General features: G+C 41.4%; 1 protein-coding gene across 4 annotated transcripts; it reads left to right on the top strand.

Annotated features, from left to right (window-relative positions):
* Positions 1 to 791: 791 nt before the first annotated feature.
* On the top strand, positions 792 to 13584 carry PLSCR1 (phospholipid scramblase 1). 4 transcript variants are annotated; one of them, XM_084291702.1, is made up of 9 exons: positions 792 to 995; positions 5131 to 5162; positions 5948 to 6049; positions 7860 to 8029; positions 9022 to 9064; positions 10170 to 10390; positions 10833 to 10994; positions 12013 to 12174; positions 13151 to 13584. In XM_084291702.1, the coding sequence occupies exons 2-9, from the start codon at positions 5156 to 5158 to the stop codon at positions 13208 to 13210; spliced, it is 927 nt and encodes a 308-aa protein (XP_084147828.1). In that variant the 5' UTR covers positions 792 to 995; positions 5131 to 5155; the 3' UTR covers positions 13211 to 13584. The 4 variants fall into 4 exon arrangements, with proteins under 4 accessions (XP_084147828.1, XP_084147827.1, XP_084147829.1 ...); XM_084291701.1 differs by having other exon boundaries at positions 792 to 947; XM_084291703.1 differs by having other exon boundaries at positions 972 to 990.
* Positions 13585 to 13892: the final 308 nt, after the last annotated feature.

Below are 13892 nucleotides of genomic sequence, written 5' to 3' on the forward strand. Positions count from 1 at the left end.
TTGGGTAAGCTATCCAGAGGTAAACGTTTTTGAAATAAAACTGCTTTAAAAAGAGACAAGAGACTTTTTATAAACTTTGGACCATTTCAGACTTAACAACGGCATTTCCTCAAGCATTATGAATCCACGGCACCATCCATTATTTCTCCAACTAGTGCCATTCTATTGGTAAGTACTACAGTAGTGTCAGGCATTAGAATGAACCAAAGGCAAGGTAATCATAAATAAAATAGAAATAAATAAATAAATACAAATAAAATAAAATACAAACAAAACCTATATATATATATATCATATATTTTCAGGAAACCTTTCAGAAATAGTTTTCAGGGTAGGCACTATTCAAGTGTGTTAGTGATTTTTTTTTTCCCCATTGTGATGTGTATTTACGAGACATCAGCTGTCTTTGCTGAGTATTTAGGTATTACTGGCAAATGCGTTGGCAGGACGTGATCCTGTTAACACCGTGGGAAGCCTAGGAGACGCTTTTTAGGCTTGTAGCTGACTGTCAGTAAGCATTCGATCCGCATGTAAAAGCCAACACCTACAAGGGCAGGGCCGGAGAGCCAAGCCTCCTTAATTTCAGAGCACGTGTTGTTTGAGTTAAGTCCGGAGAGCTGCTGCCACCTTAAATTTCTGCCTTCGCAAGAAAATCTTCTGGAACTACAGCGGCGCTTCACTTCTGTAAACATTTGCCGTTCCGTTCCGCCGCCAGCAGAGCGCCGAGGCCAGGCGGGGGCTGCCCGTGACGCACAAACGCGACACCGCGGCCAGGCCCCACTCCCTCTCCGCCCCTGCCCGCCCCGGAGGCGGTGGCGCTCCTCGCCCTCTCCCGCCCCGCTGCGGGGGGCCGGGTAGGGCCGAGCAGGGTCGGGTGCTGCGCCGCGGCGCGGCGACGAGGAGGGGAGCAGGGACTGGTGCGGGAGCGGGTGGGCTCTGCTGGGGAGGTGAGCGTGTGCCCACCGCGTGGGGTTTGTTCTAGGGGCTCCTGTAAGGTTCGTGGGCTTTTGCCATAGGGGCGGGATGGTCCGGGGGGGGCACGTTTGACTATTCGGGGATTGCGCAATGAGTGACAAAATGCTTCTCTTTTGCGGTAGCTAGTTGTTAGACGTGGCGAAGCACCCCTCCTGCTCCCAAATTATGGGGAGGAGGTTTCGGTCTTGCTGATGGCCGCTTGGGCGAGCTGCGGGTGGCAGGCACGGCTCGGGCGGTGGTCGCGGGGGCTCGGCTCGGCACGGCTCTGCCCCGGTGCTGGCGCCGCCGGCCCTTAGGATTGGGGTCCGCGAGGGCCAGGCTGCTCGCTGCGCCCTGCCTTCCGGACGGGCTGTTCCGGTAACTTGAACGGGAAACAGCTTTTAATTCCATCACCCGGATGATTTTTTTTTAAGCAAGCTGTGTTTCTGGAGTTGGGAGTTAAATCCAGGGTATGGTTAGTCGAATGTGGTGATCAAAAAAGTACCACGGAGCTACTTAGGGTGAACTAACGTGTGCTTTACGGGTATTCAGCATTCTGTTTTTCAAATCCTAAACCTTCTCAGAAAGGGCCTGTTTTGGTATTTAAGTGACGCTGTGCATGATGTCACTTGGGGGCTTGTGTTAGTGTGCTCATGGCAGTATCTTACGCAGCAGGGTAAGAAATGAAAGTGGTGGTCATGAATGAAGCCTGCATTATTTTCCAGATAAAAAGCAGAAGCTCTGCAGTTTAAGTGAATTGAGATATCTCTAAATTAGTTGCAGCCTAGCTACAGGCATTCATCAGGATAAGTGAGATTTGGAAAATGAGAAGCTGTGCGATGCAGTTCTTAAGACCAGAAAATGAACCATGGGTGTTCTGCTGTCTATTGAAAAGGAACAAACAGTCTCGGGCTGTTCCCTTTTTGTTGTTCTCTGAACTGGAACTGTTTTATTCCAATTTTGTTCAGAACCTTCATTTCCTTAGTTGCTTTTCTAGAAGGTTTTGGCTGACCCTTAGGTACTTGGGATGAGACCTGGGGAGGGAAAGCTGCTGTGCTCCGCATGCGGGTGCAGCTGAAGGCTGCTTCTGTGCCTGTTAGAGTAACACTGCAGGAAAGGAAGGTTGGGTGTGTGCTGCCTTTGGGCTGTTGCAGCACTTTAGTGTGAGCTCTGAGAGCAGAGGGAAGAGCCTGGGAGCTCCCCAAGGGTGTGGACGAGGATGGACGGCACTGACCTAGATGGCACAGCGCTCGAGGTATTGAGAGCGAGGCCTCCTGTGCCCCTTCATCTCGCAAGTGCTGAGGCACGTGTGGGGCTTGGGGCTGGTGTCCCGGCAGTGCACTGCTGTGGGCCCCCGAAGGAGCGGTCTGTTTGTGGGGTAGCTGGGCCCTGTCACTCGCTTTTGACACTAAGGTGGCGGTGCTGGCTGTTCTGGGAGGGGCGACTGGCAGCCAGGTGGTCCAGGGATGGCATTTCCTAAGGGCTGCTACTGGGGCAGCTGCTTTGTAAGAAGTGCTCTTGATTTTCCTGCTACTTGCTTCCTGCCAGGGAGGTGGCTTCTGCTTTTGCCTGGATAAAGCTGAACCAATAAACATAACTCCTCTGGCAGGGGGAGGATATTTATATCTCCTGTGAGGCCAGAGCTATGAGTTACTATGGGAATCTTAGCCAAAACAGGACAAAGCTTGAACAGAGTGGTGAGGCTTTTCCTGGCATGTGTTCCCTTCCCTAACCCTGGCCCAGAATAGCCCCAGCAGTGCTGGAGCCCCAGCCAGGTCCTCTCATTGCCTGCCTTCCCACAGGGATGTGTGTGGGCAACGGGTGCCTCACGTGGTACCATGGCATTTGAAGGACCCTTATAATCATAGCATGTTAGGTTGGGAAGGCTTAAAGGTCATTTGGACCACCAGGTTCCTTCAGGCCTTTAGGCTTTTCAGGAAATGTATGCAAAGATACACAGTTCCTGCTGCTGGGACATGAGCCAGGCTACTGCCTGCAGTGGATCTTGCTCTGGATTTATGTCCTGAATGCAGGTTGCTGCATGTGGCCAGCACAGCACAAGGGATTCATGCAGCTACTGTTTTTGTTGGTATATTGGTATAAACCAAAAAATTTGGTGATGAGTATTTGCTGTAACTTTCTTTTAAGTCTGTGGAATTTTATCTCCATTACAAAGAATTAGCATTCTTCCTTCTCTTGTATTAGCAAAGTACTTTTACTTTTCTCTGCTCAGTAAATATGTTTCAGTGGTTGCTGCCTATATTTATTTAAAAACTGCTACTAGAGCTAGTACCACACAACAGTATGTAAAGCTCTTTATTAAACCAAAATGAAGATGTAGACTTTGAATCACAGATCTTACATTGCTCAGTGTAACTGAGGCAGCTAGGAACCAAGACATTTTTTTCAATGGAGCAATTGCCTTTTGCCTGTTGCTACATTTTCTTCACTAGTTGGGAATTTCCCTGTATGTAAGAAGGTTGCTGAACAATAAGTTGTGTAATATAATAGCAGAGAAAAACGAATTTTTGTTCCTTTGGTACTTCGTTTTTTTTTTGTTTGTTTGTTTCACAATCTTTTTAAACTAGTTGGATGAAAAGGAAGGTATGACTGACAGTGTTGTGTTAATCTTGGAGGCTGAATCAAAAGCTGTAGGAGTTGATAAAAAGCAATAGAAGAAAAGATCATGCTATTAAAAAAATATCTCTTTAGCATCTTGTTAGATGAAATGGGGATTGAGCTCTGTAAAATCTTTATTGCTTTGCTATCTGTAGAGCACATTTCAACCTTTCCTGAATCATATATTGCACAAAGGAATGTATGTATGGCTGTAAAATAACTCATGATTCTGTCCCTATTTGCCATTTATGAAAGGGTTCAGTTGTAATTCTTAATGTTTCACTGAAATTCAAGTACATGGAACGTCTCACAGCGTAAACTGATAAACTGATCTTTTGCTAGTTAAAATAACAATTTTTTAAATCATCTTGAATTTGCGTATTCCTACAAGCCAGAAGTTTTGTCACCATATTTTAATATGAATGTAAATTAAACGTGCCATACTAGATTATCAACAGCAAGAACAAGGTTTAAGTTACATACTTTGAATGTGTTCTTTCAGGTTTTTTTTTTTTCCTTTATAGATTAGATGCATAATATCAAATAATTTCATATTACTATTTTTTTTAAACGTTATTCATACGAGACTAGAATCAAAATACATGTAACAGTGTGATATTTTTGTTAGTAAGGTATGCTAGTACAGAAGAAAAAGTATATTAAAAAAGAACACTTTTAAAACTAATTATTAAACGACGAGGATGTGTGTAAGCTGGCAAGTGAGCTGGGTGCCATATCATCCCACAACCATTCATCCTCTTGGATACAGCTTTTGCTGTGGGAGTCAGAAGCATGAAGGAACTCTTTTCAGTTTCAGTTTAACTCCCTGCATTGGATGAGCATGTTTGCTGGACTGAAATAATTGGATGAACTGTAGCAGACAAAATGTATTACTAGGTTTTACTGTTTTTTTTTTTTTTTTTTTTTTTTTTTTTTAAACTCTAGAGACCCTGGAAGAGTAGAAAGAAAGAGACAAACAGCTGGCCCTTTTCCTCCTGGCATTCTGCTGTGGATACCCATTTGCCTGTGCAAGCCCACCTCTTATTATGTGTGGAGACAAAAATAAATAAATAAATCATATGTGATACTTGGTAGTACTGCTTCAAAAGTGGAATAGCATCAGCTGAGTAGGTGGCAAGTGTCACAGCTGCTTCAGGTTTTACCTAAGCAGGTTTTGTAGTCCACATCAGTAATGAAACCAGTTGCCCTGAAATTACTGTTCCATTTGTTCATATGAGTGATTTTGGGTAGTTGCACAATGTAGTCCTGCAGTCCAGTGAAATAACTGTACATCCTGATGCTTTCTGCTGAGTTGAGGATGATTTCAGGATACACAAAGCATGAATGCAGCAGGCAAAGATAATTCAGATTAATTTGCGGTAGAGGCTTAACCTAGAAGGAAACTGAGATATTTAAAGTTATTTTAGCTTGTATTTAAAATTCATCTGTCCCATATAATTTAGACATGCAAATATCTTTGATCACTAATTTAAAACTGCATAATACCACACAAAAGTAATTCATTCAAAAATAATAAATGTATATTTTGTTTTGCAGAGCAGTTATAAGCAGATCCACGGCAATGGAAGGTGAGTAAAATATAAACCAAATGTTGTCTTTTGTCATATCAAAGATAATAGGGTTTCTTCAGGGATGTTCAAGTAATATTAGCTTAGGTATAAGTTTGCCTAACTTATGATAGATGTTTGAATGATTTAAATTTTAAAATTGAATAACTTACAAAGTATATAGCTTACATTTTAAAATCTTAATTTCTGAGGTTAAGTAAAAAATAAATAAATTAATCATATTGAAATGCAGGCTACTTCTTCTTACAAGCTGACCTTGTTACTTAATCCATAACTCTGAGTCAGCTGGTGACGAATTAGCATGTTACAGGCTAGAAGAACTTGGGAGAAAATGTTTTATGTAGTGAAGAATGGCTCATTAACCAGTCTGTTCTGTACAGGAGTACAGCCTGTCAGTTTGCTGCTAGTTCTTTGCGTTAGAGCCTTCTTGTGAATATAAATGAACAAGGCCCTTCTGATCCAAACAAGTGAGCTGACCCTGCTTGGCTGGGCTTTAGGTGACTTCCAGAGATCCCTTCCAGGCTGAAATGGTTCTGTGATAGTATGACATCAAGTGTAATGCCTGTCTTTTTTCCTGCACTTTAAGGGCCAGAACTCTTTTAAGTCATACTCTGCTTTAATACACATTTTTGCATAAAATATAAGCTTATTATGTAGTTTTTGCTATTCAGAAAATAGCTTAATTTTTATGTATCTACTTTGAAGAAGGTGGCAGCTTGGGGATCTTTCCCCCTATGTGTAGGAGGAAATGAGCAATACTCAAAATATGTGTTGCATTCTTCTAGCACATAACCCTGCATCAGCACCTGGATTTGCAAATGTTGGCTATGCACAGGGAAATCAGGTCCCCTATGGCAACCCGCAGTATGCACCTGGGAATTTCCAAGGTAGGTTGCTTGGCTACAGATCTGCTATTTTGTTAGGACATAAACATGGGGAGCAGGAAGTTTCACCAGAGCAACCATCTTTGATTTACTTTTCTGATATTAATTCTGTAGAGTTTCTGGTAACTTCTATTTTGCTGAAAGTCTTACTCTTTCCTTGGTGTTAGTGTGTGCTGAGCAGAGCAAGTAGCGGAAGTTTAAAATGCTGGATGTTCTTCCTCATAGGTCACCAGTTGGAGTTTGTTAGGGAGGTGTCACTGGTGCAAAGCAACTAATGTATAACAGCTTCTTGCTATTGACGAGATTTTTTAAATTGAAACATTAGTTTATTTTTCTTCAGAAATCCAGAACTGAATAATTGTTTTCCTTTCACAGTTCTCCTGGTCATGTGGATCCCGTTCCTTTTTCCTACCCTTTTGCTGTACTTTGCACGTACACTTTCATTTCCTTTCTACTTTTTCTATCTTATGTTCCATGTTCAAAACAAAGCACTTGTAAATAGTTTCTCATGTCCTGGCATCTATCTGTCTTCTGAAGAACCAAATCACAATGAGCAATATCTAACAATCAAGCTCTCAGAGCGTATGTTATGGATAAAGCGCAAAATGTTTGGCTTAGGTTTCTGTGTTGTACATAAGTTAAATCTTGTGTGTCTTGTAGCAAGGAAATCTGAGTTCTGCAAGTTCGCTAGACTTCAGCAAAGAATGAGCATGTGCTACCTTTACTACAAAGGTCAGGAGATCATATTTTTGTTCCAAAGAATTGCGCACATACACTTACACAATGGTAGTCAGTGTGTGTGCAAGGGCTGTGCTCAGATGTACGAGGGAGTGTTTCATAAGCGTGGTTCCTCACCAGAGTTGAGTGTTCCTGCTGGCTACAAGCTTTAAGCCACTGTCATCACCTGACTTACGGCCACAGCATCATCTTCCACATGTAATAGCCCATGTTTTGTAATGTACTATGAAACATCGGTGCTAAAGGTAAATCTATGAGTCAGCATCTCAAATTAGTTGTATTTGTACAGCTCTACAAAAGTATTTGTGGTGGTTCCTACTTGTATTTTACTCGGAAGCACACAGAAACAAAATTCCTCTGCATCTGACTGAAGGTCTACTAGGTAGGGAAAATTTACAGTTCCTGTTTCATAACTTCCAGTAACAGCAGCGTCAGCTGACCCAGCTGCAGGGGCCCAGGGCCGCTCCGTGCTGCGGGAGCCATCTTCAGGGCTGGGCGTTTACATGATGGGCCTGCTGCAGGAGTGCGTCTTGGAAAGCGCTGCCTTGGCCCTCGTAGGCCCTGGGGCTTTTTCCTTTGGTGTGCACCTCCTGTATGAGGAAGTTGTTGAATTCGGGGGATTCTCACCCAAAACTTACAAGCGGGAATGTACTAGTTTTGGATCCCACTCATTTAGTTTTAAGCTGGAGGTGAATTTTGCAGAAAGGACATTTCTTACCATGTAAGTAGAAGGTGTATTCTAGGAAAACTCTGTCTTAAAATTCCTCTGGTATTTACAAGTTGTCAATTGAGCAAATACTTTTCCTGTATTGTAATGCATTGTGCCATCTTTACTTATAAATAAATAGGATTATTTCTTTTTTAATTTTTGTGTGAATAAAATTTCTACTATATACAAGAGTAACATATTTGTTTATTTAACTTGTTTTTGTCTGGAGGGATTAGAACATCCCTGTCCATCATGAATTCCTTGGGTCTGAGGATCTTCATGCTTCAGAAAAGTAAACAAGTCTTTTTGAAGATCCATGGTGCAGCAAGACCGAAGTTTCCTAACTGTATCTCTCCTTATGCTTAGGTGGTGCTGGAGCAGGGCCTTATGGTTTCCAGGCACAGCCTATGGGAGGCCCACCTGGTCTGGGTGGTCCACCCATCCAGAACCAGCCCACTGCCAAGGACGGGACAATCTGGATGCCCATCCCTCCTCCTCCTCCCAACTGCCCTCCCGGGCTGGAATACCTCACACAGGTACCTGCGGCCTTCCTCCTTCCCCAGGGAACAGGTGGTTACCTGAGAAGCAGCCTACATCTGTGGGAAAGCTAAAGAACACACCTGCCTTTGTTGCATCTGTCTTTTGGGCTGCTAAGTAAGGCCTTTTTTAATGTGAGTAATGCACTTTTGAATGTGGAGGTGCCTGTTACGGCCAGAGTACATTGTGGGGTACCTGTGCTCCTTCCAAGTGAGATGCTGAAGGGCAGGGGGCTTGGATGTATTATACGTCTTTCCTGTTTCTAAAGCTGCTGTTCATGAGAAGTAATGTGATTTGGCAAGGTGTTTAGAACAGATACGTATAATGTGGGTACCGTTAGCACCTTAGAGGTGCTTACTTTTCTGTGTAATGCTTTCTCAGACACTAGTCAAGCTTCACAAACTTAGAGAATGTTAATTAGCAAAATGAGAATTGCTCCCATGTTGCAGGATACACTCTTGTACCGTAAAAGCATGGTTTGTCTTATTACTGGGACTTAATACCAATATATTGCCAGTTTTTCAAATTGCTCTAAAGGGGGGAAAAAAAGCTTCCTGAGTTTCACTCAGAGCTGAGCTTCTGCTCTAAAATTTCTGAATTTCATGCTAGTGACTCCTGCTTCTCTTTGTACAAATTCCTGATGTAGCTATCTGGGATGTGTGGTGTTCAAGGATTTGTTAGCCTCTGTAGCAATGCTGAGATACACTAGGTCCTGAAAGGAACACAGGCACCTTCATTCTGTGTGCTTGTAACCAGACCAGCTTGGGTACAGCACCATCTTCTGTGGTGCTCTGAAACGCTGTTCTGCTCTACTGACAAAGGACAGGACAGGGAGGACGTGAACCATGTCCACAGCTTTGCTAGTAGATGATCAGTCTCCAGGCAATGTATTGCTCCATAAATCTGCATTCTGAAAAAAACAACAATGCTTCTTAAAACTAGATTTCTCATATTAACTGTTTATTCTGTTTCATTTTTCAACCATGAACAGATTGACCAGATATTAATTCATCAGCAAACCGAACTTCTTGAGAGTAAGTGAAAAGTGTTTATCACAGAGAAAATATTTAAATCTAAGAGTCCCCAAAACTCTGAAGTTTAGACTTTCTTTGATGCCACTTGTTTAAAATAGATCCTTTCATGGATTGCTCCCTCTCTCTTTCCTGCCTCTTATCTGTCTTAATTCCCACAGAACTTGTGGAGGAGAGGAGGGAAGAAGAAAACAGGAGGGTAGAAAAAGATTTTTAAACTGGTTCTGTAGCTTAAAAGATACACAGCAATGCTGTGTATCTGTTGAGTAATCTTTGTAACCAGCTGTAGCTGAAATCACTAATCTCCCATGCCATTCATTCATGACTGCAGCTTTCCTCTCTTCACTACTTAAAGATCTTTTTATGTCTCCTCTTGCCCCATCTAATTCATTGGGCTGGCATGCTGCTCCAATTCCATTTCCAGGCAGTCTTGCTCTTCTAGTTTATTGAACTACTTTCCTTCTGCTCCTGTCATTCTGTTCACTTTAAGAATATCAAAGTTGTGTTATCAGTGTATTTCAAACAGAATAAATGAAATAGACCTTCCATCTCAACGGACACTTAATGCTGCTGCTTTTGCTTTCCATAATATTTCAAGGGTACTTCTATTTGTTGGAGAAATTAATCAAAATTTCAGCCCTAGTTCTTGCTATTTTCTATTTGTGCTGCTTTAAATCTTGACTGTGAGGCCTTTTCGTGGCTTTCTCATTCTGAACATATTCATGCCCTCTGGATCCCTTTTCTTGCTTCACCACTAAACTTAAAATTCTTCCTAATTTTCACACCTTCAGCTCTTCCCTAGGAACCTTCCATGCTGCGTGACTTAGAGTGGCAGTGCTCACTCTGGCAGTGGGTGCCCATGTCTGGGGGGAGGGGAGCTGATGGACATTTCTGTGCTCTTTCTATGTTGCCGTGTTCATGATGGCTTGTCCTCATTGAACTTCTCTGTGGGGCTGGCCTGCTTGAGGGCCCTTTGCCAGTAGCTGCCTCTGACAGACTCCAAATGAGACCTTCCCAAACAGTAGTGTAGAAGTAGCATGGTGTCTTTTCTTACTGTTTTTCACACAGACACACCTAATAAAACTGTTAATTCCTTACTATTTTTCAGTTTTCCTTGGATTTGAATCAAACAACAAATATGAAATCAAGAATACGTTGGGGCAAAGGATATACTTTGCGGTAGAGGACACTGACTGCTGTACAAGGAACTGCTGTGGGCCATCACGACCTTTCACCATACGGGTTATGGACAATCTGGGTCGTGAGGTGATAACACTGCAGAGACCCCTGAGGTGTTCGTCATGTTGTTTCCCCTGCTGCTTACAGGAGGTGAGTTGTTCCCTCAGTATATGGGATGATTTTGTTTTTCATGTTAATAATTATGGGATGTTGCAACTTCTGAGGCCTCAAATCTGAGTCTACTCAGAGCTTTTACTGATGAGTTTGTAGTAGCTGCTTTCTGCGAGGTATTCACTGAATGCTTTCAGGATGTCCAGAGTATTTTCTTTGCTAGAATTAAATCTTTCCACTGCAGACATATAGCTTGTATGTTCCATAACCTTAGGAGTATGCTTCTGCTTTCAGTGAGGGCAGAAGTTGCATTTGGATTTGCGGTTCTGTAGTTTTCTTAAAACAATGCAGCTTCATTGGAAAGCTGGATTGTTGTGGAAAAATAAATTGTGCTTGGTTTGCACATTAGTGTGGGTTTTTGTCTAACAAACATATCAAAGCATGAACTGCTTCACATGAGGGGTTTCTTTCTCCTGTGAAGATAGAAATTCAAGCACCTCCAGGAACACCGGTTGGTTACGTTGTCCAGAACTGGCATCCCTGCCTACCCAAGTTCACTATTCAAGATGAGAGAAGAATGGATGTACTGAAAATTAGTGGCCCGTGTGTTGTCTGCAGCTGTTGTGAGGATGTTAATTTTGAGGTATGCAATGCAAAAATCGTTTGTGTATATCTTCTTTCAGATAGTTTGACAATAGTTTGTTGCTTCACTTACTATCAGTCAGCTGTATGTATTAAGTAAGGAGAACATAATATTTTAATGCTAATACAATAAATTCACTTCTCTAGATCATTCTAAGTAAGCCAGCTAAATTTCCAGAAATGGCATCTTAAGGCCAATCATCAGTGATCTGATTCCTTGTGATTGCACACAAGGAATCAGATGGATTTGTAATGGATATATTTAAAGCAAAATCTTTTGAATCCATTACGTTAGTTCCTAACAACAAAAAAGTTATTTTCTGTTGTATTAGCTGTTTATTAAAATGACCTTCTGCAACCACTCATTCAATCATGTAATAATAATTCAGTAACAAGTAAATGGACATTATTTATAGCTGAAACTTTAACTAGAATGAGTGAAGAATTACAACTTCCGTTTAAAAATAATGTATTGATGCATCAGTATTTTCATACAGATTAACTAGTAGACACTAGTCTACTGCATTGTTTAAAGGGATGTTGTGGTTCACTGCTAAACCAAATTTAGTATGATTTTATTTTGGGGATTAGTCTTTCACGCGATTCAGAACACAGGGTACAATTTCAGGAAAAGTGTTAACCTCTGCTTTGGAACAGGAGAATGTAATTTGTTTGATTTTTCACTTGAGCCATTCCTGAGGTATGGGAGGAGAAACTAATTCACTCTCTTGGCTAAAAGACAACATTCCCAATGGAATGTGTGCGTGCTTGCATGCAGTAGCTGTCCTCCAGTACTGTTAAAACATTGAACATTGCAGTCAGATTTAGAATTAGATGTCTTAATTAATGACTTTCTGATAGTCAGGGTTGTTATTCTATACAAATGGCTGCATTCAGTGACTGCATTAATTTAAGTAACACAATTTAAAGCTTTCAATTAGATCTATAATGAAAATAATTTGGGAATATTGTAAATGATAGAATTGTTGCTGTTTTTTTTAATTTGTTTATTAAACTAGGTGAAGACTTTGGATGAGATTTCTACCATTGGGAAGATTTCTAAGCAGTGGACTGGATTTTTGAAAGAAGCGTTTACAGATGCAGATAACTTTGGAGTTGCATTCCCAATGGACCTTGATGTAAAAATTAAAGCAGTCATGATTGGCGCTTGCTTTCTTATCGTAAGTCCGTAGTTCACTAATCCTTGAATATGAACTGACTTCTTTGTCTGAGCATTCAAACTGTGCTTGGTAGAGTTTGACTCTGAGCTTCTCAAAGTGAGTGAGGGTTTGTTGTGGACTTCTTGTGCATAAAGCTAACCCTGGAGGGAGTGCAACAAAGAAGTATTTCAGATAATAAGCTTATTTTAGACTACATGAAGCGCTAACTGTATTTAAGAAGAGCTTCATATGTGTTAGAATTGAGAAATCCTATAAAAGGAAGACTGCTTTACAGACTCTTTAGAGACAAGCATGTTTATGTGGATGGTGAGACTAGAAAAGTGCAGATCAGCAATAGCCAAGAGACTCAATCAAAGCCAGAACAGATCACTTCAAAAGTGCACTGTTTCCATGTTGGCAGGGCTCACGAGGGAGAAGAAAGGTACATACACAGCATGTGCGTTTGGAAAATTCTCAGCAGTTTTTACAGCCCAGCTCATGAACCAGGTTTTCTTTAGCTGTGTGTGTTCAGGTGCTATGATGTACGTGAAGAGTAGTGAGTATGAATGAGGACTCCGGGCACAGAAAATGTGCTTTTCCCCTTCCTCTCCTGTAAACTAAAGATAATGGCAATTATGATAGATTCCAGCTTGAGGTAAAATTGAAGAGACTGAGTCAGGCTGAAGGAAGACAGGATGGAAATCCTAAGGAAGTATAATTTACGTTAGTGATAATTTTAGTTTCCATCTAGTTTCCATCTACATAGTTCCTGAATAGTTTCCATCTGCAGCTTTCACCACTTCTTTCTCTCTCTGTGGATATCCTTTTACCTCTACATGACACCCAGGGATAGGGGCTGGAGAGGGGTACCCCCAGCTGCTTCTCATCATCCAAAGTTTCTGAGGGGAAGGTGCTTTGAATATCTTGCAAAATAACCACAAACTAAGAACCAGATTTTAAAAATACTGTTTTTGTTTGCCTTTTGTTTTCTTCTTAGGATTTCATGTTTTTTGAGCGTATTGGTGATAACCCGCAGCGAACAGGAGTGTGGCAGTGAAACCCAGAACTTTTTATTTAGAAGGAAGGAAATAAACCACCCAGCTTTCTAGTGGGTTGCAGAGCTCCCGTGAGAATATGAAAAATGTATATCTTGTGCTTGTAATTATATCTGTATAAACTCTATAAAGAGCTTTATTGTCTAGCTTCTGTTTTTGTAATCTAATCATATTATTTGTAGTATTAAAATAAGCACCCTTTGCCTGTACAGATAAATAGTGTAGTGTATAACAATATATAGTAACCTTTTTCCAAGAAACCTGGAATTGTTTATTAAAAATTCTAATTGTAATTCCTTTTAAAAAAAAAAAAAGACTACTTTTTTTGTTCTATATTAATATAAGCAGTCAGCCTAATAAAGAGGTCCTGATCTTTTCCTATTGTTATAAATCGCTCAGTCCCAAAATAGGATTTTAATCAAAGTTTACAATTTATTAAAAGAATAGAGGTAAGCAAACAGCGCTGGGTGCGTCGGGAGTCTCCGCTCCACCTAGACGCACACCAGTTACATCAAGCAGCTGATTTTTATGCTCCTAGGCTAATACATATTCATTACTACTTCTGAAAAAAAACGGGTTATTATAATTAGCTTCCGGGATCCAAACCCTCCTACTGGAGCATGCGCATCAGTCTCCGGTGGTCCCTCTGGGGGTCTTTCATGCTGAAGGCTCGTAGTCTTCCTC

The sequence above is a fragment of the Netta rufina genome (genome assembly GCF_964035555.1).
Source record: "Netta rufina genome assembly, chromosome: 9".
NCBI classification, from domain to species: Eukaryota; Metazoa; Chordata; class Aves; order Anseriformes; family Anatidae; genus Netta; species Netta rufina.

Coding starts and splice junctions, on each gene's coding strand:
- PLSCR1 (XM_084291700.1), top strand. Junction 10,391..10,832: donor TCCCCTGCTGCTTACAGGAG/GTGAGTTGTTCC, acceptor TCTCCTGTGAAG/ATAGAAATTCAAGCACCTCC. Junction 12,175..13,150: donor TTGGCGCTTGCTTTCTTATC/GTAAGTCCGTAG, acceptor TTTTCTTCTTAG/GATTTCATGTTTTTTGAGCG.